Here is a 27,852-nt window from a genome sequence, read left to right on the forward strand (position 1 = left end):
TAACTGACTGAGCCACCCAGGTGCCCCTCTTCTTTTCGTCTTTTTTTCTTTTAATTTTGTTTACTTATTTGAGAGAGAGAGAGAGAGCACATGAGAGGAGAGAGGTGAGCAGGAGAAGCGGACTTCCCGCTGAGCAGGGAGCCCCATGTGGGACTTGATCCCGGGACTCCAGGATCATGACCTGAGCTGAAGGCAGTTGCTCAACCAACTGAGCCACCCCAGTGCCCCTTCTTTTCACCTTCTTAATCGTCTCCTTCTTCTTTAGAATCAGAGGCTGATGGGACTCCTGTGTTAGCAAAAATATTCCCTTTTGACTCAACTGCATTTCCCTCTTGTTTGTCTGGCTCATCTCTTGGTTATCTCCTTCATTATGACCCTCTTCATCTCTTTGAAGCTGCTTTTTTTTTTTAAGATTTTATTTATTCATTTGACAGACAGAGATTACAAGTAGGCAGAGAGGCAGTCAAAGAGAGGAGGAAGCAGGCTCCCTGCTGAGCAGAGAGCCAGATGTGGGGCTCGATTCCAGGACTCTGGGATCATGACCTGAGCCGAAGGCAGAGGACTTAACCCACTGAGCCATCCAGGTGCCCCTGAAGCAGATTTTTAGGTTATTATCACTCTCTGTAGGACAAGACAGATCGATTTTGGAAGCCTGCTGGTTTTAGAATCTTGACTTCCGTAAGTAGGGAATGGAAAAATGAAAAGCTCACACAACAGTTGGTTTAACCATTCATCTAATGAAGGACATTTGAGTTGTTTCCAGTTTGCAGGTATTGCAAATAAAGCTGCTGTGAACACTTATGTATAGGTCACGTAGACTAAAGTTTTCATTTCTCTGGGTAAAATCCCAGGAGTATGGATGCTAGGTAACATGGAAAGTGTGTAGGTTTAGTTTGTTCAGATGCTGAAAAACTTTTTCAGAGTGGCTGTACCCTTTTACATCTCTACCAGTGACAGATAATTTAGTTTCTTAGCTTCTTCTCCAGCCTTTGGCATTGGCATGACCTTTTAATTTTAGCCATTCTGATTGCTATGGAATGAATTGGGTCATCCTCCCTGCCCTCTCCCCCCCACCTTAGGCCCATTCTTATGTTGGAAGCCTAACCTCCAACTGGACTGTATTTGGAGATCTGGGTCTTTAAGAGGTAATTAAGGTTAAGAGAAGGCACAAGGGAGGGGCCTTGATCTGATAGGATTAGTGTCCCTATAAAACCAGACACCAGAGGTGTTGAGCTTTCTCTCCTTGTGCGTGAGCGCACACATATGGCAAAGGAAGGCCATGTGAGGGGACATAGTGAGAAGGTAGCCCTATACAATTCAAGAAGAGAGCCCTTACCAGAAACCAAATTTGCTGGGTGGTCAGCTGCAGTGGGGGAAAGAGATGGTTGAACTCTGAATATAGCCGGGGCAATGAGGAATGTACAGCCAAGGAGGCGGAAGTGAAGTCAGTGGGTGGTAAATTAACAAGAGCAAACACCAGGGCTAAGGGGGAATCTGGCTAAACTAATCAGGCCAGGGTACTCTAACATCACTAAGAATGGTGGAGGACAGGGAATCCAGATATGGAAGGTTAGCAGTGAAGGTGGGGCGTTCTGGTTAAACTGACTTAGCTGAATTCTTCCTAAAATTGGACACAGAAGCCCAGAAGCCTTAGTTGCAAAAGAGTGTGCTCTCAGGAGGATGTGACTAGAATTCGGCCAATGAGAGAATCTTTGTCAGCTCCTTTCCCTATACTGTGCAGCCCCATGGTTTTTATTATTCTTAAAAATGGCTAATGCTTGTTGAAACCTTATGTCAGGTACAATGTTAAGGGTTTCAGATATGTCTATTAATCCTCCTGGGAGACCTGTCAGGTGGATGAAATTATGTCCAACTCGAAGTTAAGAAATATGAAACTCCCGTAAAATGACTGGTATAGGACTTCATACGTAGTAATAGGATCAGAGTTCGAACCCACGTTTGTCCTATTTAAATGATCACTGCGCGAAACTGCAAATAGGACAATGCAAATGTCAAATATAATTCCGCGGCCTACCCAGATCCACTGGGACAGGCCCTTTGCGGACACCCTGGAAACCCCTGCCCCCAGGCCGAAACCAGGACTAAGTAAGCAACTGCCCTGTGCAACCTCGCGCAGGCGGGGCGGGGAGGAGCAGCCCCGTCCCGGGAAGCCCCGCCCACCGCTCCGCTGCAACCAGTAGCGCCAGCGCCTGGGGGGCGGGGCTGCCGCTCTGATTGGGCACCTCCGGGGGCGGGACCGGGCTGCGAGCGCCCGGCACCGAGTGGTGCGCGAACCCTGGGCGCGCCAAGTTCTGGGTTCCGGACTCGCGGGGTAGGTGTCACGTGGTGGGCGCACGGCCGGTGGGTCTCGGACTCTGGCCGTGGCGGCAGCAGCGTGGGGCCTCAGGGTCGCTGGGCTGGTGTGCGGGACCCTGTTCCGGTAGGTGGGCAGCTTCGGGTGCCAGGACCTTGGTGTCCCCGACGCTCTCCGTGTGTGCGCTCTCTTTGTGCGCCTTGCAGCCGAGCTTCCCCCGCAGCACTGAGAAGCCGGAAAAGGTGTGGGGCGGGAGGGCGGCAAGGCCGGATGCCCGGTGCCTGGTCACGGGTCGGTGCGGTAGGGGTGGTGGGCTCAGCCTTTGACACAGATGTGGAGGCTTACAGCTGATCAGGTAGCCGCTCCCCACTGAGCCCTTTTCTCGCAGAGCATTTTCAGTTCAAGCGCGCCCTTCACGGGGCTACAGAATGCCCTCAACCGAGCTGCAGGTGGAGTGTTATCACGTAGCCCATTTTACAGATGAGGAAGGTGAGGCTCGACGAGAGGACCCGATTTAGGCGCGACCCTGCAGAGAGCAAAATGGCAGAGCCCGGAATCCAACGGAAGCTCTCCAAGAGTGCGCGCTCTTGCCTTGCATATATGGTCGCGCTTCTTTTGGGAGTGCGAACAACTTCCTGCGGGGGAGCAGCTGCGCCTGTTGTCTGCAATCTGTAACACACACCACCCCCCTCCCCGTGCTAGGAGACAAGCGTTGTACTGTGGGGTTCTTGGCCCCGTGCCCTGTGCTTCCAGGTCTTGGAAGTCAAGTGACCCTTGATCTGCTGAGGCCAGCACACCACATGTGTCTTTAGTCAAGCAGCTGCCAGACTGGAAACGCCAGTTCAGGTTCTTAGGGAATCATATTTTAAATTTCTTACTTGAGGGAACACGCCCTGGAGGTGGGCAGTCTGTGCTTTAATTCAGCAGGGTCACGGAGCGGGCTTTGGAACTAAAAGTAAACTGGAGTTAAGATTCTGACTACATTGTAGGACCTTAGACCACTTAACGCTCTGACTCAGTTTCCTCCTCTGTAAATTGGGCAACACAAAATCTGCGCATGGGACACACAGGTGGCATTCAGTAGGGTCGTTCCCTCAGGAGACTTCTGGCTGGTTCCACTTGTGTGACAAAGGCCCAGGGAAGATTGGGGGCCGTGGGGAGGCTGATGACCTTGGCAAGTAAATTCACTTTCCAGGCCTCTTTCCGTGGAGTTGAGGCGAATATCATGCCATGTGTGAGTGACAATTTCCCCAACAGAAATATCCAGCACTATAATGATAGTCACGGCTGCAGTGGGCTGTGTCCTCCCCGTGGTGCTCAGCCCAGATGCCTGAGTGGTAACAAAGATGGCTGTAAGGTCCCTCCGTTTCTTTTGTAGTAGCTAATAGTTAGGTACTTACTGTGTGCCTTGTGTGCCTGGCACTGTTTTGAGTGCTCATGTATGTCCAGTGTCTTTTAACTCTCCCTGACCACTCTGAACAGTCTTCACTCCCGGGTTTTACATGAGGGGACTGAGAAACAGGTGTCAGTAACTAGGGGGTTGCACGTTAGGAAGTGGAGAGTGGGATTGAACCCGTCAGGCTGGCTTTAGGAGTTTCCTGGGGTGTGGTCTTCACTGTTGGGACATGGGAGGATTGGAGGGGTCCAGCTGGAGAGGTGTCCCCCACCTGCTTTTTGGCACAGGGAGCCTTGATCTCCCCCGGTTGTGTTTCTCTAGTTGTTAGTTTCAGATTTCACAGATGGCTTAAGAAATGGCTTAAGACCAAGATTTCTAGAACACATTTGAAACTTGTGAAATATGCACGGTCAAAGGGAAGAATCTATTCTCCCATCCTGGCTCTCACTGCTTCTGAGTATCATTTCTTGTGTCTCTGCTTTGTTCCCCAAGCTTCAGCCACATGGGCCTGATTTCTGGCCCTCAGCAAGTCAAACTTCTAACCATTTTAGGGCCTTTGCACTAAAGGTGATAAAGGTGAGGGATGATTTAGGAAGATAAGGTATGTTTGCTCTTACCCTAGATCTCAGAAGCTTGGATCTTTGCCAATTCAGATCTTAGCTCAGACACCTTTCATGGCCTGGCCTAAAGAAGCCCTCCCCTCATTTACTGGCCTCATGGCAGTCACTACCACCTTAGATTATCTTGTATATATTTTTTTAAAGACTTTATTTATTTATTTGACAGAGAGAGAGGTCACAAGTAGGCAGAGAGACAGGCAGAGAGGGGGGGGAAGCAGGCTCCCTGCTGAGCAGAGAGCCCTATGCGGGGCTCCATCCTAGGATCCTGAGATCATGACCTCAACTGAAGGCAGAGGCTTAACCCTCTGAGCCACCCAGGCACCCTATTTTGTATATTTGTTGTTTACTTTTTTATTAGTCCTCACCTCACAAAAGCAAGGCCTCTGTCTTTCTGACTCACGTATTCTTAGTTCCTTCCTCAGTGCCTGGGACATAGGAGTTGCTCAGTAAATATGTGTTGCAGGAATGAATGAAGTCACTGTAGGCTAATACTAGTAGTAGAGTGGATCTCTTAACTATCAAAAGCTTGTTTTGAATGAAATATAGAATTATTGTATGGTCCAGCAACTCCTCTTTGGGTCTATACGCAGAAGGATTGAAAGCAGGGACTTGGTATCTGTTCAAGTTCGTGGTTGCATCATTGACAGTGACCAAAAGGTGGAAGCAGCCTAATGTCAATAATGGAAAAATGTCTAAAGAAAGTAGTGTGTGGTGTCTGCGGACAGTGGGATATTATCCTGACTTAAAAGGGAGGGAGATGGCATGTGCTACCACATGGATGAACTCTGAAGACCTCACTCTGCATGAAATAAGCCAGACACAAAAGCGTGACTGTTGTGTGATTCCATTTACATGGTCAAATTCATAGCAAGTAGGAGAGGTTACCACCAGCTTGGAGAGAAGGGAATGGAGAGGTGTTTAATAGGTGCCCAGAATTGCGGTTTGTGGCGAGGAGAAAGTTGGGGGACAGGTGGTGGTGATGGTTTAATGTCACTGAATTGCACCTAGAAATGGTCAAAATGGCAGAGAATGACAAATGCTATAGTGATTACACTTGTAAGTGGGATTTAAGGAACAAAACGAACAAGCAAAGAAAAAAAAAATTAGACTCTTAAATACAGAATAAACTGATCGTTGCCAGAGGGGATGTGAATGGGTGAAATAGGAAAAAAATTAAATATGATTTTTAATTTAAAAATGGTTAAAATGGTAAATGGTATGTGTCTTTTATCAGAGTTCAAAAACAAATGAGGACAAAGTTCAAGGTATGTTATTTTTCAGCCAAACTCCAAATCTCAAGAGAAGATGTGAAGTATTTCTTGCCTAAATATATTAGCTTTTTGGATGCTTTTCCCTCTGCTTTTTAATAGGTACACAAGGTGAGGATCTCTTTCTTGTTTCATCAGCCCGCAGGTTATCAGTAAATCTGGTCAAGTTGACCCATAAATTAGCTATTTACATCCCAGGTCTTTGTCCTTCTTACTGGAATTCAGATCGCCCCAGGACAGAGTAGGTCTAATTGACTTAGTAGACAATAGATTTTATCTGTAGTAGGTATAATTGGCTTAACAGAATCTTGAACTCTGTTGTGTTTTTTTGTTTTGTTTTAAGATTTCCTTTATTTATTTGATTTTGTTTTGTTTTGTTTTGTTTTTTTAAGATTTTATTTATTTATTTGACAGAGAGAGACCACAAGTAGGCAGAGAGGCAGGCAGAGAGAGAGAGGAGGAAGCAGGCTCCCTGCCGAGCAGAGAGCCCGATGTGGGACTCGATCCCAGGACCCTGAGATCATGACCTGAGCCGAAGGCAGCGGCGTAACCCACTGAGCCACCCAGGCGCCCCACCTTTATTTATTTGAGACAGAACAAGCAGAGGGAGAGAGAGAAGCTGGCTTCCCCTGAGCAGGGAGCCGGATGCGGAGTTGAATCCGGATCATGGCCGGAGCCGAAGGCAGACCTATAACCAACTGTAACACTCAGGCGCCCTGAACTCTCTGGATAAAGAATTAAAACTTCACGATTGGGGCGCCTGGGTGGCAGAGTGGGTTAAGTCTCTGCGTTTGGTTCAGGTCATGATTTCAGGGTCCTGGGATTGAGCCTCGAGCCTCCAGCCCTGCATCGCATTGGGCTCTCCACTCAGCAGGGAGCCTGCTCCCCCATCCCCCTCCCCCTCTGCCTGCCTCTCTGCCTACTTGTGATCTCTGTTAAATAAATAAATAAAATATTTAAAAAAAATTTTTTTTTTACGATTAAACCAAAAGGTTCACCTGGACTCAAGAAAAGGATGGGTTCGGGGTGCCTGGGAGACTCCCGCATTGGGCTCCCTGCTCTGCAGTAGCTAGCTTCTGCCTCCATCCTGCCTGAAATAAAGAAATACAATCTAAAAACAAAAACAAAAAATAGTATAGGCTTAAGAAGGGTGTGGACTAAGTGCTCTGTATTGGTAGAAAACTCCTCCCCCTGGGGTTGGTGGGGGTGGGGGGGGTCATGTCCCGGCCTGCTGCTCTCCCACAGGGTTTCAGAGGTAACTGACTCAGAATTAGCATCTCCCCTAAGAAAAAGATTTGCAGCCAGAGCTATAGTTTGAGTGTTCTGCCCAAGGGAAGCCAGTGAGCGGGGAGTTGCAGGTGGGGACTTTGTTCCTTGTCCTGAGCAGGGTGCCAGGGATTGCCTTTCCCAGAATGACTAGATCTGACCTGCCTTGGAGGAGGGCTCCACGTGGACTTTAGTTATCTGGCGTTTGAGCAATATCTTCTCTGTGTTGCTTGTCACCTTTCTTAGGCCCGAGTTTTTGTGTCCGAGAGACCAAGGAGCCAAGCACCGATGGAATCACACGAGGGTTTATTTGACAAGCTTAAGCCTGGGCCCAAGTATACCCAACAGAGCGGAGTAGGGACTTGGACCCCAAGCCAGATTCTAGTCAGAGTTTTTAGAAGCAGAGTAGGGGTGGACTCGGCGGTGGGTGAGGACAAAGTGGGTGTTCAGAAGGGCTATCAGGGTCAAGAAGACTGTCAGGATATTGAAGGCCTGGCTACTATCAAGCCAAGGCCGTTTTTCCCTTTAACGAGGCACTAGCATGAAGACAATTGGGAGTTTCCTGGTGGAATGTCACATTCTTGCTATCAAGCGTCCTTGTTAGTGAGATTTGAGTTTAGAAGAAATTTAACTTTATTTACTTTTCCTTCTACCTCAGCCTCCTTCAGTTTTGTTTATGGAGGGGAGGGTGACATTAGGGCTTAAGGAACTGAATAATTTGTTTCTGGAAATTGGGCTATTGAAAAGATAGCTTCTTTGTTGTAAATCTCAAGGACATTTGTAAACCAAGGGAGACTCCTGTCCCGCAGGATTGTGATCTCTGCAAGTCAACCATTTGTTGTTCTTTTAGGGCAGCCAGGGGTGGCCGAGGAATGTCACACATACTACCAAGGGGAGGGGAGCGGGTGGAGAGGGGGTGCAAGGTGCCAGCCTCCGCTTTGCCAAGATGGCTGTACTTATGTCAGGGCTAGACTCGAGGTGGGTACAATCTTGTTTTTCTTGGCCTCCACAACATTCAAATCCTCTTTGAGTAATCCATATTTAGAAGAAACTTGGTCTTCGAGATTCTAGAACCAGAATGCCTGTTTTGGCTCTTGTGCTTTTTTTGGGGGTGGTGGGTGTTACCACCTGTGGAGGGCATGTGTGTGGGCGGATGCAGAGAGCCTTGGGTTGTCCTGGCCATCCTTGAGTGCAGGGATCATCACAGAGAACGGAGAAAAACAGTGGCAGAGTGCCAAAACCATTTTCCCCATCTCTCCCCCTGGGACAGCAGCATGGCACGTGGCCGGTCACTTCCCAGGCTGCCTGCCTGCCCTTGGCAAGTTAGACCAGATGTTGCTGCAGAAGCATGTGTTACAATGAAGCCGAAGTGCTTGCAGATGGGGCTTGTTCCTAACCCTCTGTGCTGGACTTAAAATCATGGCTGCTTTGAAAGCCCCAGTGAGGAATTTCCCAGTTAATAATTATTGGTAGTTCTTTCTTGCGAGCTCTAGGGAGGTTAAGGGGGATGGATCACTGTGACTTGGGACTTTTGGGCTGTTTTATTTAGTGGGTATGTTTGTCTAGCAAGTGAGAGTGTGCATGTGGGCTTGCATAGGGAAAGTTACTTCTGCTGCTGCTTGTCAGCAATTCTGGGACACTGGCTTGGGGGGGGGGTCCCACAGTTCAGTTCTGGTACTAGTTGGAGTTAACGTGGACCCCACAGATTAAGGGCTCAGTCCCACAAGACAGCCCCCCATTTCAGACACCAACCACAAGTAGGTGGTCTCCCCATTACCTGCAGCTTCTGTAGGACTTGGCTACAAATTGGAGGTTCCCACGAGCCCCCTCCCTTCCTTGGATTTAGTCATTGCTAAGACAGCCCGTAGAACTCGGGGAAACATCTGCTTACTTTTACCAGTTCATCATATAGTAAAAAAACAGCATAAAGGAAGGATACAGATAAACAACCAGATAAAGACATACTTAGGTGAGGGGTGGGACAGTCCCACGTGTGACAGCTTCTGTCCCCCTGGAGTTGGGGTGCGCCACCCTCTGGGTACAGGGAAGCCCCCCAGACCCCATGCTTCGGGGATTCTTAGGGAAGCTTCCTCCCCTACACTAGGTTACTCATTAACTCCGTTTCTAAGACCTCTCCCCTCTCTGGAGATTGAGGAGTCTGGATGGAAAATTCCAAGCTTCTGATCCTGCTCGGTCTCTGTGGACCCTCCAGGAGCCCACTTAGAGTCAGCTAAGTAGAACAAAAGGCACTCTTATCACCCAGGAAATCGCAAGGGGTTTAGGAGGAGAGACGGATGTATATTTCTTATTAATTTACAGTACTCTTGGGCGATGGACTCTTGCCTCCTGATTGGCTCTTTCTCAGCCTAGATATTCTCTGGGTTTGTCTCCTCCACTAGGGCCCCCCTGACCCGGCTGTCCACAGTGATCCTGCTCATGCCAGTACCCCGTTCTCGTCCCCCATGCCGCTCTCCTCGTTTTAGCTCACTGTGTTAAGTCACCTGTTGGGCTCGCTGCCAGGCAGGGCTCCTGTGTGTTTTGGTCACCACTGTGTGCCCAGTAACAACCCTGTGACTGCCTCCAGGAAGGTTCTCAGTAAGTAGCCAGCGAATGAGTGTCCTGAAATGACAGCTTAGCAAACTGATGGAAAAAGCCCTGAAAAGCTGCCAACTATTGGTTAAAGGAAGTTGATTCCTGTCAATATTTAAACGTTCACACTGGTAGGTGTGCCACTGCCCACAAATTGTCGTCCTCTGCAGAAACCTAGGGTACAGAAGCTTGCATTTTCCTCTCAGCTCTTTTAACAGGATGACATTTTCTTTTCTTTTTCTTTTCTTTGTTTTTTAAGATTTTATTTATTTGACACAGAGAGAGCACAAGTAGGCAGAACGGCAGGCAGAGGGAGAGGGAGAAGCAGGCTCTCCATGGAGCAGGGAGCCCAATGCGGGGCTCGATCCCAGGATGATGGGATCATGACCTGAGCCAAAGGCACCCATGGGATGCCATTTTCTGATGAAAAAGACAGACGTGTCAATCTGAGCTGTGGTTTTTACCAGAAGGTGTCTGTTTAAGCAACAGTGTGTGCCTTCACTCATAGTTCCTACAGTAAGAAGTCTTGGGGGCACTCAGAATGTGTGTTTGGGGGTTTTGAGCCCATCCTTCATGGCTGAGCTGCTGTGCAGGCCTGGGGCTGAGAGATTTTTTCTTTTCTGAGTCTCATTTTCATTACTTGAAAAATGGCAGGGGGCGGGGCGCCTGCGTGGCTCAGTGGGTTAAAGCCTCTCCCTTCAGCTCAGGTCATGATCTTGGGGTCCTTGGATCAAGCCCCGCCAGCGGGCTCTCTGCTCGGCAGAGAGCCTGCTTCCTCCTCTCTCTCTGCCTGCCTCTCTGCCTACTTGTGATCTCTGTCAAATTAATAAATAAAATCTTTAAAAAAAAGGAAAGAAAAAAAAAATGGGAAGAATAACATTGAAATCAGCAATTCATTTATTCAGCCATTTGGCAAATATATATGGCCAGGCTGGCATTTTGTGTGGGATTTTATAGAAAGAGTAACACTGAGTTCTTGCCTTCAAGACCCCTGGTTTAGGTGGGGAGCTTCCCCATAACCAGGAAAGGTAGAGTTGGGAAGACAGGTAGCAGGCTCTCTAGGCTGGGGCAGGCCTCAGAGGGAGGGCGGGGAGTTCTCACTACTAACGGGATCCCCTGCTGACCTCCACACTTTGAGAAGGAACCAGAAGTTCCACGCAGTGGTTGTGCAATAGAAGGCCATCCTGTTGACCAGGACGTGTGAGGGAAAGGCCATAAAACGCGTCAGTCCTTCAGCAACTCGGGAGAACCAGCAGCTTTAATTAAATTTAATGCTGGGAGTGTTTCCATTTTCAGGCAACTTTGAACCAGCGCGACGATGGCAGAAGTCAATGGGACTCACAAGGATGCTGACCTGTGGTCCTCACATAATAAAATGCTGGCGCAGCCCCTGAAAGACGGCGACACTGAGGTGAGGCGCCGGGAGTCTTACTTAGGTCTGCTGGTCTACTCCTAAGTAAACCCCACTGAGGACAGCCTTGCGGGTAGTGTAAGAATGCTGTGTGTAGGGGCCGTGGCTGACAAAGTGGCCAAAAGTCCCCTGTGGGAGGACGCCTAGGAGGCTCAGCGGGTTAAGTGTACCATTCTTGGTTTCGGCTCAGGTCATGATCTCAGGGTCGTGGGATGGAGCCCTGAGTCCGGCTCTGCGCCAAACATGGAGTGTGCTTCGGATTCTGTCTTCTCCCTCTGCTCCTTGCCCTGGTCGCTCACACACACACTTTAAAATAAATAAGAATTTAAAAATCTTTAAAAGCCTGCTGTGGGGAATAGGCATATTTCTGGGTTTCCACAGAGGGCAGAGCACTGTTCTGGCTATTCCGGAGGAAAGGGCCATTGGAGGGGCCACTGACATCTGACCCTTTCCTTCCAGTTCAGGTATCTAGACACCGAGAAGCATCTTTTAATTTGTGTGGTTTGTTTTTGGTTTTGTTTTGTTTTAAAGATTTTATTTATTTATTTGATAGACAGAGATCACAAGTAGGCAGAGGCAGGGAGAGAGAGAGAAGAGGAAGCAGGCTCCCTGCTGAGCAGCGAGCCTGATGGGGGGCTCGATCCCAGTATCCTTGGATCATGACCTGAGCCAAAGGCAAGGCTTTACCTCACTGAGCCACCCAGGCACTCCTTATTCATGTGTTTTTATAACAGCTTTAGAGGTGAGAGATCATTCGCTTAGCATGTAAGTCACCCACTTAAAGTGCGTATGTTGGTGGTTTTCATATATTCACAACCAACTTTATTTATTTATTTAAAGATTTTGTTTGTTTATTTATTTATTTATTTATTTGCGAGAACACAAGCAGGAGGAGAGGGAGAAGTGAAGCAGATGCCCTACTGAGCAGGGAGCCCGACGGAGGACTCGATCCCAGGACCCTGAGATCATGACCTTGAGCTGAAGGCAGAGGTTCAACCCACTGAGCCATCCAGGCGCCTCTGCAGTCAATTTTAGAACATTTTTATCCGCCCACAAAGAGAAACCAAAACCCATAAGCAGTACTGTACTGCCCCCCGCCGCCCAAACTCCCCAACCCACAGCCACTGCTGGCCTACTTTCTGCCTCTGGAGGTTTACCAAAGCTACTTTTATCTGAAGGATGAAGAACAAGGAATAAACTTCCGGGAGGGAGAACCTTGGTGAAATGTAGGGATGAAAATAACAAGAGGGTGCAAAATGAAAAATTCAGTGGGATGCTTATTTGAAGGAGCATTTTCTCTTCAGTCATTTTGTTTCCCTTAATTCATTGTCTTCTGTGAATTCCTCCCTGAGTGCTAACATCCAAGGAAGATTTCATCTCTTCTCTAAGTGCTGTGGGAGTCTTCTCAGCTGGGTTGTTTGGGTTTCGGTTGGCTTCTGTAGGCAAAATATGAATCTGTCCTAGTGTCCCATCTCTTTACTAGGTTATGGCTTTTAAAAAAATTTTATTTATTTATTTATTTGACAGATCACAAGTAGACAGAGAGGCAGGCAGGGGGAAGAGGGAAGCAGGCTCCCCACTGAGCCGAGAGCCTGATGCGGGGCTCCATCCCAGGACCCTGAGATCATGACCTTGAGCTGAAGGCAGAGGCTTAACCCACTGAGTCACCCAGGTGCCCCCGGTTATGGCTTGGATCAGAGCAAAATGCTAACCTGAATCAGCCAGACATTCACCGCTCACCTTCCCTTTTCTCTCATCAGGTTTACGACATCATCAAGAAAGAGAGTAACCGGCAGAGGGTCGGGCTGGAGCTGATCGCCTCAGAGAATTTCGCCAGCCGGGCAGTTTTGGAGGCCCTAGGCTCTTGCTTAAATAACAAGTACTCTGAGGGATACCCAGGCCAGAGGTATGTGAGTACCATCACAGGCCTGCTTCTGACACAGTGATGGGAACTACTGAGTCAGTCTCAAGCCTACTAAAACAAGGGGATTCCTGTTCCGCTCCTGCCGTAACTCATTTGCAATTCCCAGCACGTGGCAGCGCCCGTGTTCTTGGAGCAGCTGTCCTCGTTGTCTTTAGCAGTCCCTTTGTGGGGCTTTCTAGAATAACAGGCCAGTCCCTAAGGAGTCTGGAGCTGCTGGGCCATTGTTGAGGCTCTAGAGAAAGGTCAGCGCTGTGAGGGGTGTCATGGAAGGTGGCTGTGGCTCTGTGAGTTACGGAGTTTCTGTCAGGGGTGACCGGGAAGCAACACCAGATTCCATCATGGCTGTGTTAGAAATGTTGGATTTGGTCAGTTCCTTCCCCCTGGGAACACAAGAAGTTCTAGTCATTTTTGGTTTTTTATAGTCATCAGCAAAGATGGCGATCACAGAATCTGATGTATGGTTTTTGCATATTTGCATATCTGTGTCCCAAAGCACACGGGAAAAGAAGGGTCCCCCTCAGCCCACTGCCTGCCGCTCAACATCGAGATGCCCCTGAAGCTCTCGGGAGAAGGGCCGAGGTTGAAGACACAGTCTTTTTCCTGCCCTAAATAACTACCTTCTCCTCTGTGCCTTGGAGGGTTCCCCTGGTGTTTTCACAACCAGTAGCTCATGGGATTTCGTGAGAGCCCCAAGGGGGGGCTGTTTTCCACGTGGTACAGATGAGGAGGCCGAGACTCACTGACATTCAGGGACTTCTTTCCAGAGTTTTGTGAGTTATTCTGGTGAAATGAATGAGCCTGAGAGGAGGTTGTAGGGACCCCCAAATTTGTGGCCAAGGGGGACAGTGGTTTGGATCGCCTGGGTGGCTCAGGACTTGTGGCTGGTGGGTGAAGTGTGGATGGACTCGTGAACGTGAGTCCTTAGCCTGGGGCATTGGCGCTAATTCTAACCCTAACCTGACTGACCCCATCTCATCATTTCATCGAAAACGCTTCTGTCTTTGTTGGCAATGGGAGAGATAACAGTGGCCTTCAAATGGAGAGTGAAAGTCAGTGCTGTGGTCTAGGCATCAGGCTGAGCGTGACCACAGTCATGTTCGTGTATCCTGCAGCCTGACTGCAAAGTCAGCCCTCTCACCCCCTTTCCAGATAAGGATCGGACTTGGCAGGTGAAGGAGGCAGCTCCAAGTCCTGCGGTAAAGAGCAGAACCAGGATTGCACGGTCTTTCCAGAGCTCCCTGCCACCTCTGCAGGGATCTGAGGCAAGGCAGGCAGGGGCACTGGGGTCTCATCGTGACCATGAATCCCCATCCTGTGTTTGCTTCCCTGGGAAATGGCTAATTGCTAAGTCCCCTGGCAGCCCTGACCTTCCTGAAAGTCCATCACCCTTCCCCAGTCATGGGTGGCTCTACTTCAAGCTCGGAGGACACCACATCTTTCTTTGGTGACAAAGCAGAGAATGTAACGCTGGAAGGGACCTTCCAGATCCCTCCATGAAGCCCCTCCCAGTTCCCACATTCTGTTGTGGCTGCATTATTCACAATAGCAAGAGCTGGGAGGGGCCCACAAGTCCGTGGGTGGATGAATGGATAAGCAAAACGTGATGATCCATATAACTGACCACCCTTCGGCCTTAAAACAGAAAGAGTTCCTGTCACATGCTACATGGAAGGTGAACCACAAGGTCCTTGTGCTGTGTGCAGTAACCCAGTTTCCAAAGTGCATAATGCCTCATGCCACTGAGAGCTGTCTAGAACCATCAAGACCATCGTGAGGCGGAGATCGTTGGTTGCTAACAGCTGTGGGGAGGCAGTGGGAGCTGCTGCCTCACGGGTGTCGAGTTTCAGTTTCGCAGGGTGAGAAAGTTCTAGAAGTCTGTTGCACAACACCGGGAATATACTTAGCAGCGTGAGGTACTTAATGCTATTGGACTAGGCTTGAAAAGGGTTAAGATATCAATTCTGTGCTGTGTGTTCTTTACTAGGATGAAAAGAGTATGTGTGTGTGTATGTGTTCTTAAAAGACTTATCTGTTTTTTTGTTTTGTTTTTTTGTTTTGTTTTTTTTTTTAAGATTTTATTTATTTGTCAGAGAGAGCGCACAGGCAGGCAGAATGGCAGGTATAGGCAGAGAGAGAAGCAGGCTCCCTGCAGAGCAAACAGCCCAATGTGGGACTCGATCCCAGGACACTGGGATCATGACCTGAGCCGAAGGCAGCCGCTTAACTAAGCCACACAGGCATCCCAAAAGCGAGAGAGAGTGAGTGTGAGCCAGCACGGGGTGGGGGGGGGGGGCAGAGGGAGAGGAAGAAGCAGACGCCCTGCTGAACAGGGAGCCCGATGCCGGGCTTGATCCCATGACCCCAGTATCATGACCTGATCAATCAGGAGTTAGGTGCTCAACTGACTGAGCCGCCCAGGTGCCCCCAAAAGAGTATATATATCTAATTTAAAATTTTTAAGGTTTTCTCTGACCACAAGGCATCGTGGTTAAAAATGTCTACTGAGTTGAGTTACTACGATTATTAAAATTCAGAGAAAAAACATACAAATTTCCATACTAATTATTAAACAGCAAGTAAAATTTTATTAGAACTGTTAAAACAGAAAACAGGAGAACCTTTCCTTCCTCACCAGCCCGGAGGAAGCCCCATTCCACATTCTGGCTCTGGGGCTCTGACTGCTCTTGGACTCTGATGCAAGGGCGATCGCATGGTTGTAACTGCCTGATGTCACTCAGCGTGATGACAAGGTCCTCAGGGTTCATCCATGCAGCCTCTGTCGGAATTTCTTGTAGACGAGAAGGTACTCGCTCCGTCATGAAGCCGACTGGGCACGGATGGAAGATGAGTGGCGTGGGGTCTCGGGGGACTCACTGCCCCTCAGCTTTCATTCTTCTGTCCCAGCATGAAGCTTCTTTGGCCTTTCTACAAAGCACAGAGGATCAGGGCCACAGGGGGCCTAAGCCGGCTTTCTCTGCAGGTATTATGGCGGGACCGAGTTCATCGATGAGCTGGAAATCCTCTGTCAAAAGCGAGCGCTGCAGGTCTATGGTCTGGATCCCAAGAGCTGGGGGGTCAATGTCCAGCCCTACTCAGGTAACTGCCACATCCAGACGGGCCTGGGCTGTCCCCTGCTTGCTGGCGTTCACGGAGGGCAGTCCCAAAAAGGACCGCCCCTAAACGGAAGTGAAAAATGGGCCAAGCCCCTACTGGGGCTTAGAGACCCACAGATGGGTCTGTGCATCTCTCTCCATCGCCCTTGGCGCCTCCCAATCCACCCCTCCTGAACACACCTGTCCTGTATTCTTGGGGTTTGCTGCGGGGGAATCTCTGGGGAGCTGGCTGCACAGTGGGGGGCCAGGCCTGTTCTGTCCACTCCTGGTTGACGGCCTAGTGGCCAAGCTCTGGGGGCCTGCTCGGGGCCTCCCAGGACATCCTCTGGCCTGGCCTTCCAGGCTCCCCTGCCAACTTCGCGGTGTACACCGCCCTAGTGGAGCCGCACGGGCGCATCATGGGCCTGGACCTGCCCGACGGTGGCCACCTGACCCACGGGTTCATGACAGACAAGAAGAAAATCTCTGCCACGTCCATCTTTTTTGAGTCTATGCCCTATAAGGTAAGTGGGGTCTCTAGGTGGTCCTGTTCTGAGATGCTCCAGGAAGTCCCTGCTTTTGGCTATCTGTCCCCTCCTGCCCTTGGGACTCCTCAGGCATTTGGAGCATGCGGGGGAGGGGGGGGCAGCGGAAGCCCAGGGAGGTGGGTTGGGGAGATTTTAGCTGCAGGCTGACCCCCGTGCTCGGGACTCTACCACCCCTCATAGATCTGTCAGTGAACCACAGCCTGTATGAGCCACAGGCGCGGCCTGCAACTTTCACGTAGTCACGTGGGGCCTTCGTCATTACAAACAGCTGGGTTGGAACAGCATACGGACGATGCGTGGACTGATGTGTTTAACTTGATGCCGGGGATGGGGGCAAAGGCAGTAACCCGCAGACTCAGTTATGGGGAAGCCATTGTGCATGGTGACTCTCCCTTGTGTCCAGAAACCATTTCCTCCTGCCATTTGTGGGAGGCCATCCCCAGCTAGTTCATGGGTCCCATGAGGTGCAAAGGTTGCAGCACTTCCTTGAGCTTGGCTGAGGGTCAGACACGGGATTTTATTCCTTTAGGGAAAGCAAGCCAGTGTTCCTTCAATTTTGGCATCCTGTGGCCTGTGCTGAGTACCCTTGTCGGCCTTTGGCTCGGTCCTCGTAACTGCATGTGTGCTTTTTGTGTGCAAGTGACGGTTCACTGCTTTTCTTGGAAAGCCCAGGCATTTCTGGCCACAGGTATCCTCGTCAGCCAGCTCTGACCCTGAAGGTGGATTTTGAAACATGACAGTAATGACACAGTGCTCAGCCTTTGCATGTATAACAGAAAAGCCAGTTTCTTTCTTTCGTTCCTTTTTTTTTTTTTTTTAAGATTTTATTTATTTGAGAGAGAGAGAACATGGGGAAGGGGGAAGCAGACTCCCCGCTGAGCAGGGAGCCCAATGTGGAGCTTGATCCCAGGATGCTGGGATCATGCCTGAGCTGGAGGCAGATGCTTAACCGACTGAGCTGCCCAGGCTCCCCTCAAAAGCTGGTTTCTACAGTTTTTTTCACTGTGGAAAAAACAGTGGCAGAGAGGAATCACAGGCTTGTTTTCTGATCTTAGATGAAGCCTCACACAGCCTTACTCTCTAGCCCAATGTCCTTATTAATTAAAGTAGGCTCCATGCCCAGCAGAGCCCATTGTGGGACTTCAACTCTTGACCCTGAGATCAAGACCTGAGCTGAGATCAAGAATCAGATGCTTAACCCACTGAGCAACCAGCCCCCCTTCTCCCAAGAGTCTCTTGGGTACAGCCTGGAGGTTCAGCGATGGTAGGTCTGCAGGGGTGCGGAGTGGCTGGGAGCTTGGCCAGCTTGGGCAGCAGGAGACAGAGCTCACCTGCCAAAGGGGCACCGGCCGTGTGCAGGGAGGAGACACAGACCTGCCTGGCCTCCAGCAGCAGTTGCCACGCCTCACCTCTGCCCCCGAACCTGCCTCCCTGCCCGGCCTCTCAGCGGGCTCTCACCCTCCAGACAACTTTCCTACACATAGCTAGGCATTTCATCTCCGTGGGGAAACAGCACCTCAAACCTTCTGTCCCCCTGTCTCTCCTGTCCAAGTAGTCCCCTCCCTGAAGGTCCTAAGTGACAGAAGAGAGGCCCTTGTCCCATCCCTCTACACCACTCCGGCTCTTCTGCAGTTTCTGACAAATGCCCATGAGTTTTCCTTGGAGTGGAGTTTTCTTTTGTCAAATATTTAGCATTTTCTAAAAAAGAAAAAAATTTTTTTAAATCCCTTAAGTTTAAAAAGCAGAATGTGGTAGGGAGAGTAGCAACACATTTTGAAGGGTAGGTAATTATGTCTTTAAAAATTTCTTTAGAATTACGTCTGTTTTTTTCACTGCGGGTCAGCTGTTGATTTTCTGCAAGGTAACAGTTTCTCTGCCAAGTGCAGGTGACTGGAAAGAAGCAGTTCATTCCCTTTGCAACAGAACCACAGCCAGTCCTTCTGCCTGCCTTTCCAGTGAGGTCTTGGTTGCATACAAGCTTCCGTAATGATGTTCACTGGAGAGGGTGGCCACGGGACCCGAGCCTTGAAACCCCCGGGGGCAGGGGCTCGTCCCACCACCTCCTCTCTGGAGAGCTCCCATGCCCCACACCCCTAAAATCTTTGCCTTTGATTTTTACTTCCCCTTGGCACAAATGCTTTAATGCATCTTCAATACGCTGATTTTACTAAGACACGTGTTGCCAAAAAGGGGAAAAAATGTTTGATGTTTCACAGGTACGTGGATCCACAGCCTGTCTGAAATTGATTTCTGTGGGGAGCAGTGAGGTGGGCATCCAGACAACATTTTTCCACGTGGATGTCCTGTGGACCTAGTTCCACGTCTTGGAAGACCAACCGTTCCCTGCAGCATCACTGTTGTCCTCAATCAGATGACCCTCTGTCACTAGGCGTCCTGTTTCTGGGCTCTCTTCTGTTCTTGTCCTTCCACAAACATGTGCTGCCTTAATCACTATAACTTTATGTGTTTTTTAATTTCTCTGAATAATATTTTGTGTGGGGGCACCTAGCTGGCTGAGTTGGTTGACTTTTTTTTTTTTTTTTTAATATTTTATTTATTTATTTGACAGAGAGAGAGATCACAAGTAGGCAGAGAGGCAGGCAGAGTGAGAGGGGGGAAGCAGGCTCCCCGCCGAGCAGAGAGCCCGATGAGAGGCTTAATCCCAGGACCCTGGGATCATGACCCGAGCCCAAGGCAGAGGCTTTAACCCACTGAGCCACCCAGGTGCCCCAAGCATCTGACTCTTGATTTTGGCTCAGGTCATGATCTCAGAGTTATGAGATCAGGCCCCAGGTGGGGCTCTGTGCTCAGCGGGGAGTCTCCTTCTCTCCCCCACCCAACCCCTCCCCCTGCTCACACACTCACTCTCTCTAAAATAAATAAATCTTTAAAAAAATGTTATGTGTGGAGGTTTTATATAGCTTCGATATTTCATGGCTTTTGAAACTAATGTTGTTAACACTTCATTTCTTACTTTTTGTTGCTTATATGCATGAATGTAACTGATTTTGGGGTTTTGACCAGCATCCAGGGACCCTGCTAAATTCAGTTACTAATTCTAATAGTGTGCCACCAGAAGCTTGGATTTTCCAGGCATGCTGTGATGCTATCTGTGAGTAATGTCAGCTTTTCACATCTTCTGATCTTTGTGTCTTTCTTTCTTTCTCTTGCCTCTTTGTACTTGGACTAGAAGAGCTGTTAGCAGCAGCTTGTCTCTTTCCCAAAGGTAATGGCGTTTCAGCATCCGCATTGCATGGTGCATGTTTGTCGTTCCTCTTTTATTCCATGGTGGCTTTTTAGTTCCTTGTCCTCCCAGGTAGAGCCCTAGGCTAGGAGCTCACTTTTCCTCTGGGGACCCCTCAGGGCATCCTGCCCCTGTGAGCGATGCCTGGTTGTCAACACTACTTGTGCAGGCCAGACACACTGGTACCCCATCTCGTCCTTGAGTCCCATCCTGGGACCGCTTTCCTGCATCCGTGGTGGAGGGGAGCAAACAGGTTTTGGGCAGGTGCAGAAAGTCATCTTACCTTGATAGCCTGCTCGAGTTCCAGTGGGAGGGCAGGCCCAGTGTGGCAGAGGACGCTGCCTGAGCCCCCGGTCTCTGTGACATCCCACAGGTGAACCCAGACACTGGCTACATCAACTATGACCAACTGGAGGAAAACGCCCGCCTCTTCCACCCGAAGCTCATTATCGCAGGTGATGAGTGGGGATTAAAGGAACTGCCTTTGTCAGCAGCTCGCATGCCTCTTACTTTTTTTGAAAGATTTTATTTATTTGAGAGAGAGACACAGCGAGAGAGGGAACACGAGCAGGGAGAGGGAGAGGAAGAAGCAGGCTTCCCGCTGAGCAGAGAGCCCAATGCAGGGCTCAATCCCAGAACTCTGGGATCATGACCTGAGCTGAAGGCAGATGCCCAGCGACTGAGCCACCCAGGCGCCCCTCATGCCTCTTACTAAATGAAGACGTGGAGATGTTCCCTGACTCACTGCTAGTCCCTGTCCGAAGGGCTGGCCTTCTGGGGTTTAAGTAGATTTTTTTCTTTCAGGATAAATATCACTGTTAGAAGCATCTTGAAATGTTAACCCCCGTCTAATTGGTGGAGGTAATAATAATTAGCGGCTGTCCCAACCACTGTGAAGAGGCCTCTGACCTCAAAAGCAGGTCAGAGTGGTGGCCTTTGGCACCAAGATGTTTTGGGGAGGTGGTTTTCCATTTCCGTTCTCAGGGATGTTAGAGGGAGAAATTTCCAGGCTGTCGGATATGCCTATCCAGAGGCCGCTTTGCAGGTCTGCACTTCGGGAGACTCTCGGCTGGCCGTCGTAGGTCTTGACTGTGTCCCCCCTGCTGTCTCAGGAACCAGCTGCTATTCCCGAAACCTGGACTACGCTCGACTGAGGAAGATTGCAGACGAGAATGGGGCGTATCTCATGGCGGACATGGCGCACATTAGCGGGCTGGTGGCAGCTGGTGTGGTGCCCTCACCCTTTGAGCACTGCCACGTGGTGTCCACCACCACCCACAAAACCCTGAGAGGCTGCCGAGCCGGCATGATCTTCTACAGGAAAGGTGGGCTCCAGGGGGTGAGGTACTGGCAGGGTGCTGGTGTTGGCCTTTCTCCTCTGGGGTTCATATTCAGTTTGGGAAGCTAAGAAAACCGGGATCCCTTGAAGGGTTCCTGCAGGAGCTACACAGGAGAGGGCAGTGGCAGGGCTGCAGAGGAGATCTAGAAGCAAGCTTTGAGCACAGCTGTTGCCTCATTCTTTGGGTGGCTGGTGCTGGGGAAAGAGGAAAGGTATTGTGCTGTGGGTCAACTAGTCCTCCCTAGAAGAGGTGAATGGAGGGTGTGCATGGCTGGCCAGGGGCTACGAGAGCCCTCACGGTGCAGCCGTACTTTGGCAAACTTAACGCTGGTAGAGCATGCATTTTGCAGAGGATGACTCACAGTAAAACCATAAGACACTGATGTATAAACTACAGTTACCACTGTAGTTCTTTTAGTGAGGATTCTCAGTTGAATGCCTGTAGCCCACAGGTCTAAGAACTCCCTTTATTTTGGGATCCCCACACCTGGGAAAGCCAGGTTCTGATCAGATCATTTGGCCTGTGGTGAGACCAGATACATGCCCACCCACAGAGAAACACAACCCCCCCCACTCCCCCCACCCCCCCACGATGGAGTCTCTCTCCCCTGCAGTCTCCTTGTCTGGCCCTCTTCCCTGGGGCTGGATATGCCCATGTGCCCAGGAGCCTTCTTAGTGCACTGTTGTCTCTGAGGACCTTTTTCTGTTGTGTCAACAGTTCTGAGGCAGGTAGCCATTCCCACCTGGCTGGGAAGTGTGTTCCTTCCCACGGACCACTGGTGTGTGGCTAGCCTGAGTGACTCCTGCATCTGCCACGTCCACGCTGTGTGATCCTGGGCTCGTTGTCCAGCCTCTCTGTGCCTCATTTCCACACCTCCAGAGTGGGCATCCTAATAAGAGCACCCGTCCCTTCAGACCAGTGCTGGGAGCATTCATTAATTAATTTATGTAAAGTGCCTCAAGCGGTTCATCGCTCCCAAGAAGCTCTGTAAGAGACATTAGTTACTACAGCGCATTAACATTTTTTTCAGAAAGGACTCCCAGTCCCCATTAGAGCCGTTATTATATAATTAATATATATCATTATGCAAATGAGTTTTCTCTCCTTCAAAGTCATCATCTGGGAAGACTGCTATCTTGGATGCCTCTTTGAGGAAATGTGCCCGAGGCATAGTCTTTGTTAAAGTCTTGGTGGAGGGAAATTTTTATCCTTTGATTCATCTAGGAAAGGGTGATCAGGACTGCTCTGCAAGCAAGGGGCCCCTGAGCTCTACAGCATGAGGGACCAGGCCTCACCCTAAGGACTAGAGACCAGGCTTGTGCTTAGGGCCCCGCAGCCGCAGCCGGCGTGAGTTGGAGTCCCGGTGGGGAGGAAACAGGTGACAGCCCGGCTGATGTTCCCATTCTGCTGTTTTCCTTCATCCAGGAGTGCGCAGCGTGGATCCCAAGACGGGTAAAGAGACTCTGTACAACCTAGAGTCGCTCATCAACTCTGCCGTGTTCCCAGGCCTGCAGGGTGGTCCCCACAACCACGCCATTGCTGGTAAAACGTCCCCAGAGCCACCCCTGAGGCCTCAGGTGGCGCTTGGGGGTAGGGAGCACCCTCATCCATGGCACTGTCCTATTCAGGAAACAGCAGGAAAGGAATTAAACAATTGGGAGGCGACACAGCAGATGGGGTGAGCGGTTAGTGTGCGAACCCTGAGAGGACAAGTCACCTTGTCCTGACATCCCACCCCTAGCACCACTGACTGAGATCTCCCAGTAGGCTGCCAGTGACTTGCTCTTTCTCTGTACAAATGGCTTAAGAGATGTGTGGTGGTCTCAGAGTCGTTCCAGCATCTTCTGTAGAACAGAGTGGTTTGGTAGAGAAGCCCAGGATGAAGACATAGGGCCTCCATTGAGAAGCCCTGGTGTTTCTCAAGAGGGGAGAGGGGATGTGGGGAGGGGGCGGGAGGGTTTCCTGCGGATTTCCCACAGGGTGTTTTCCCAGTCCCCCTTTACGCCTCCAGACCCTGAGTCTGGTTTCTCCAACCTCTGGGTGATGGGATCACCCGCTCTCCAACCACTCTGGGCCTTTTCTAGTCATTTCCACCAACACTGACAAGTGGCTTCGGGACCCGCACATGGCAATGCTTACTTTGCCTTCTCCTTCACGTCTGTGCCCCCTTCAGTGGCCCTTGGGATTGAACAAGGGACCAGACAAAGGAGTCTGGATGCCCAGGTAGAACAGGCTGGCACCTCTCCCCTGACCTCTAGTCGGGAGATTTGCATAATTTGGCCCCAGAGCAGAAGCATCTGGGGCAGCTGAGTTCTCGTGTCCATACACTGAGCTTAAAAAGGATGGTAAAATCCATCTTGCAGAACAGCTTCCCTGTGGTAATCATATTAGCACGAAACTTCCATGCTCCTCGAAAAGGAGAGGTCTGCAGGGTTAGACGGGTAGTTGTAGGGTTAAAAATAGATACCATTTGGGGGGCACTGACAAGGAGGCCTGAGTGGAAGCAAGGGGTGTCCTCTGACTCCAGCTAGCTCTGCTTGGACCCCCTGGTCCCTTCCTGCCTTCCTGACGCATCCTCTCCTCCCGCCAGGGGTCGCTGTGGCTCTGAAGCAGGCTCTGACTCCCGAGTTCAGACTTTACCAGCGACAGGTGGTGGCCAACTGCCAGGTGCTGGCGCAGACCCTGATGGAGCTGGGCTACAAAGTGGTAACAGGTACCCTGCTCCTTGGGGTGGTGCTGAAACCTCGGCCCCCAGCTCCTCGGCAATCCTGGGGCGCACTCTTCTCTGGTTCTCTGCACTTCCTTTCTTTCCTTTCTCCTCAGTCCTCCATGTCTGTCAGTAAGAAAGCCCTGGAAATCTCGGGGTTGACTGTAGACCAGACTCCCTCTGGCTACAAACAGCACGTGGCAGCCCAGCGCTGCCCAAGGCTTCACAGGGGTCTCAGGAGAGATGTCTCCACCTTCCTGAGCTCCCAGGCCTGCCCACACCCCTAGTTCACTCTGTTCTGAGGACACAGTGCAGGTGGCAGAAGTAGATAATGGTGACTCGTAAGCCAGAGTTTGTGATAACCTGGTCTGTGCCTGGTGCGGGCAGGGGCTACAGATGTCACCATATTGAAACTTCGCAATAGCCTGGCGAATTACGGCTTTTACTTTATTACTTTTTTGTATTTTTTAAAGAGTTTATTCATTTATGCAAAAGAGGTAGTGTGTGTGTATGGGGGAGAGGGGCAGATGCTGAGCAGGGAGCCCGATGTAGGGCTCGATCCCAGGACCCTGATGTCATGACCTGAGCTGAAGTCAGACACTTGACCGACTGAGCCACCCAGGCACCCCTTATCTGTACCGCTTTGATAACAGTGTAAACATTGTCAACCTGGCGGAATTAGGGATAAAATGCAAGGCAGCCCAGCAGAGCCTGGCACTTCCAGTGTGCTCTGCAAAGTCAGCCACTCCTTGCTATCTGAGGCTGCCTTTGAGGGGTTCTTGTAGATGGAGTTCCAGGACACATGGGGAACTCCAAGTGATCTGTCAGAGCCAGTGGGATCTGCCAGTGGCACTGAATAAGCTGTCACTGCCCAGACAAGCTGCCAGGCCCTTGTCCTGTGCCAGGTGCTGGGGCACAGCAGTGGGCTTGGAAAGCCACTGGGGGTTCCCCTTAGCCTGTACCCTTCAGCCCTGGAGCATCTTTTGTTTAGCAGGGGATTAAAGCCTTCCAGCACACATGGTGGGGTGCTCACCTTCCTGACCTCTGCTTGGGCCTCCTTCAGCCTTGCTTCTTAGGAAGAGGGAGACTCCTTCACTTGGCATGGAATCAAGTTTCTCTATTCCTACATGTCCGACTTGGCTTTCCAGGTGGTTCTGACAACCATTTGATCCTCGTGGATCTCCGTTCCAAAGGCACAGATGGCGGAAGGGCTGAGAAGGTTCTAGAAGCCTGTTCTATTGCCTGTAATAAGAACACCTGTCCAGGTAAGAATCTTCCTGGCCAAATACATTTCTTTTGGCCAAAATTCTAGTTGGTGGTAATTGGGCTCAGGGGACAGACACAAAGGGATTTTGGAGGGGGTACATACATGGGGGCAACATCGTGGCTGTCTCCCAGCCTATTCTTTCCGACGTAGATCAAACCCTCCTGGTGACAGGGAGGGACTGAGACGGGCTGGGATAAGGGAAGCAGGGGCCTCTGGGACAGGCTAGATGTCTCGGGGGGTTGTAAGAATGTGGGTGATGCACCTAACACAGATGCTAGCCTTGCTTTGCATTGCAAGGGCTGACACGGAAAGCAACCTCCTGTTTCAGTACAGTGGCCAAAATGCGCGGCTCTCTCCCTGTGCCTTTGTTCCTGTCTCTGGCATTTCAGTTGGCAGCACTCTGCTTCCTAGAAACAGCTGCCATCCACAGGCCACTTTTTTTGGCTAAGAGTCTTAAATGCACAGTGGTCAGTGGGGAGTCAGGTACGGCCCAGGGACAGAGCCTGTTTATCTTGAAGGTGACAAAAGTGCACTGCGGCCCAGTGGACTGCGTCTGGGGACTCCAGCCCTGACATCGAGAGGACTATTGGAAAAAGAGTTCCAGAAAGTAGCCCAGTTTATTCACCGAGGTGAGGATAAAGGTTTGGAAGTCAGCCACTCCGATCTGCGTCCGGGGTTTCTGATTGGGACCGAGCAATTGAGACCCAGCCGCTGAAGGGCAGTTCATGTTCAGGCGGAGTGTGGGGGACAAAAGATAGTAAGAATCACCTTAAGAAACCGTTTAGTCTGAGAGGGCGGTACACTTGTCCTGCCCCAGGAAGAGGGCACACGAGAATCATTTCTGAGGTCCAGCTTCACACCTACGGCTGCTGGGCACACATCGATAGTTGAGCCTCAGGTGTGTTCTTGGGCCCACTGAGCTGCAGCACAGCACAGTTCTAGAAGCTTGTTCTATTGCTTGTGATCAAAACACCTGTCCAGGTAAGAATCCTTGCTGCTCTTTCCTTCTGTACCTCTCCCATGTTAAATTTCTTAGGCCAAAGTTCTAGCATGGTAGTTGGGCGTTCACTCCAGCACGAGTGGGGTTAGAAATGAAGGGATTCTGGAGGCATAGATGGGGACAAAATCATGGCTATCTGCCAGCCCACACAGGACTCGTTTTGTCTTCTGCCGGCACAGGAATAGAACTGACTTTGCAGATACAGAATGACATTGGGGCCAAGGCCACCCTGAAGGAGTTCAGAGAGAAACTGGCAGGGGACGAGAAGCACCAACGGGCCATCAGGGTGCTTAGGGAGGAAGTGGAGAGCTTTGCGTCTCTATTCCCTCTGCCTGGCCTGCCTGAGTTCTAGAGGAGCTGCCCGCCTGCCCACACCTGCCCAGGAACCTGGTGTCCTTCTGAGTCGAGACGAAGACTGGCCCCATGCAGGACCCAGCTGCATCAACTTCTCCATGCCCTCTGAGGGGGTTTCTTTTTGGGCTTTCCTCAAATTAACCTCCTTCATGAATTCATGAATCAAAATTTGTTTTTAAGACCCACTGTTAGTAACTTAGTAATTTTGGGACGTTTTCAAGGTGTTTACATCTGACCCTTTCTCTCAGTTGTATAAATAGTTCTTATGGAAAAATGAAATACTTAGACTGGGTTCAGGGTAAGCGACTGGAAAGACCTCAGTAGGTGTACTCACCCTTCTCTGAGTTACTGGGTTCCCCCACACTGCGATAGACAACCACTCAAATTCAGAGCTGCCCCTTCTTGGTATCTTACTACGTGGAGGGCTGCCAAAGTAGGACTGACTGACAGCTGTCAAAACTGAGAAATTTTGAAGCTTCTGGTGAGTTCTACAAGGTGCTGCCCAGTATGGTAGGAGTTTCTCCACAGCGGCTCGGGACATTGTGGAAACAGCTTCCTTCACCCCCCACCCCTGGGGGCGGGGGTTGCTAGGTCTTATAGGGTGAGAACCAGCGGTGGCGGCAGTGGGGGGGGTTCCCTGCCCTGTGCAGGATAACCAGCTCCCTCCTATAATCAGGAAACCAAATGTCACCTTCCCAGAGAAACTTTATTTTTCACAAAGCTGAAGTGCAAAACATAGATGACCATTTTTAATAATAAGCACAATCAAATTTGTAACCACAGAATGTCTACAAGAATTATAGCTTTAAAAAATACAACCAATTTTTATATTTCAAAAATATCTGAACTCAAATAAATTAATTTCTTAAAAAGTACACTTCTCAGACTATTTGTTTGGCATTGACTCTGGTTAAATTCCAGTGCAGCCCCACCCAGGAGCTGCAGTCACGCGGGTGTCCAAGGGGCGCGTGCTGGGACGAGCGCAGCTCACGCGGTGGTGGGACTCAGCGTTCACACGCGTGGACAAAGGAACATGCAGTAATAAAATAGCTCTCCAAAAATAACAGATACGAATTCATCACAGACTACGCTTTTCACTGTGGCCTTTTTAAAAGGTGGCATTTTTTTTTTTTAGCCCAAGCTGTACAGCCAGCCAGCATTGGGCAGTCAGTGAGCGAGGCACCCCATAGTCCTGCCTGGAGGGCGCCCCTGGGGCCTGGGGTCCAGCATGTTCTTGGCGTTCACTCCAGCACGAGTGGGGACGGGCTGCTTGCAGACTCCATGGCGGGTGGGTGACACACCAGTCCCCATCTGCCTTAACTTTGGGAGCCATGATCCTGCCAAGCCAGTCTTGGCTCCCCCTTTCCGGAACTGAAGACAAACACCACCTCCAATATCCCCTCGCAACGTGGCCTCCATTTTGGAGCTGAACAATTATTCCCAGGAAGCTGGGGCTCCCTAGCAGCAGTTTAATTCACTGCAAAGTGCTTGCGCGGGGCTCCCTTCTGCCCC

General features: G+C 50.3%; 1 protein-coding gene across 2 annotated transcripts; it reads left to right on the forward strand.

Moving 5' to 3' along the window:
* Positions 1–2,241: 2,241 nt before the first annotated feature.
* Positions 2,242–27,215, forward strand: SHMT1 (serine hydroxymethyltransferase 1). Of its 2 annotated transcripts, none has more exons than XM_059149692.1 (12): positions 2,242–2,332; positions 10,750–10,864; positions 12,625–12,770; positions 15,769–15,884; positions 16,244–16,404; positions 20,046–20,127; positions 20,785–20,997; positions 22,438–22,554; positions 23,603–23,725; positions 24,868–24,984; positions 25,505–25,615; positions 26,166–27,215. In XM_059149692.1, the coding sequence occupies exons 2-12, from the start codon at positions 10,772–10,774 to the stop codon at positions 26,336–26,338; spliced, it is 1,452 nt and encodes a 483-aa protein (XP_059005675.1). In that variant the 5' UTR covers positions 2,242–2,332; positions 10,750–10,771; the 3' UTR covers positions 26,339–27,215. The 2 variants fall into 2 exon arrangements, with proteins under 2 accessions (XP_059005675.1, XP_059005676.1); XM_059149693.1 differs by having other exon boundaries at positions 2,313–2,440.
* The last annotated feature ends 637 nt before the right edge of the window (positions 27,216–27,852 follow it).

This window comes from Mustela lutreola, chromosome 15 (assembly GCF_030435805.1).
Source record: "Mustela lutreola isolate mMusLut2 chromosome 15, mMusLut2.pri, whole genome shotgun sequence".
Taxonomy (NCBI): domain Eukaryota; kingdom Metazoa; phylum Chordata; class Mammalia; order Carnivora; family Mustelidae; genus Mustela; species Mustela lutreola.

Bases quoted from the DNA above. Each gene is read 5' to 3' on its own strand.
- SHMT1 (XM_059149692.1), top strand. From the start codon at position 10,772: ATGGCAGAAGTCAATGGGACTCACAAGGATGCTGACCTGTGGTCCTCA. The intron at 16,405-20,045 runs GTAAGTGGGGTC...GACATCCCACAG, and splicing joins TTGAGTCTATGCCCTATAAG to GTGAACCCAGACACTGGCTA. The intron at 20,998-22,437 runs GTGGGCTCCAGG...TCCTTCATCCAG, and splicing joins CATGATCTTCTACAGGAAAG to GAGTGCGCAGCGTGGATCCC.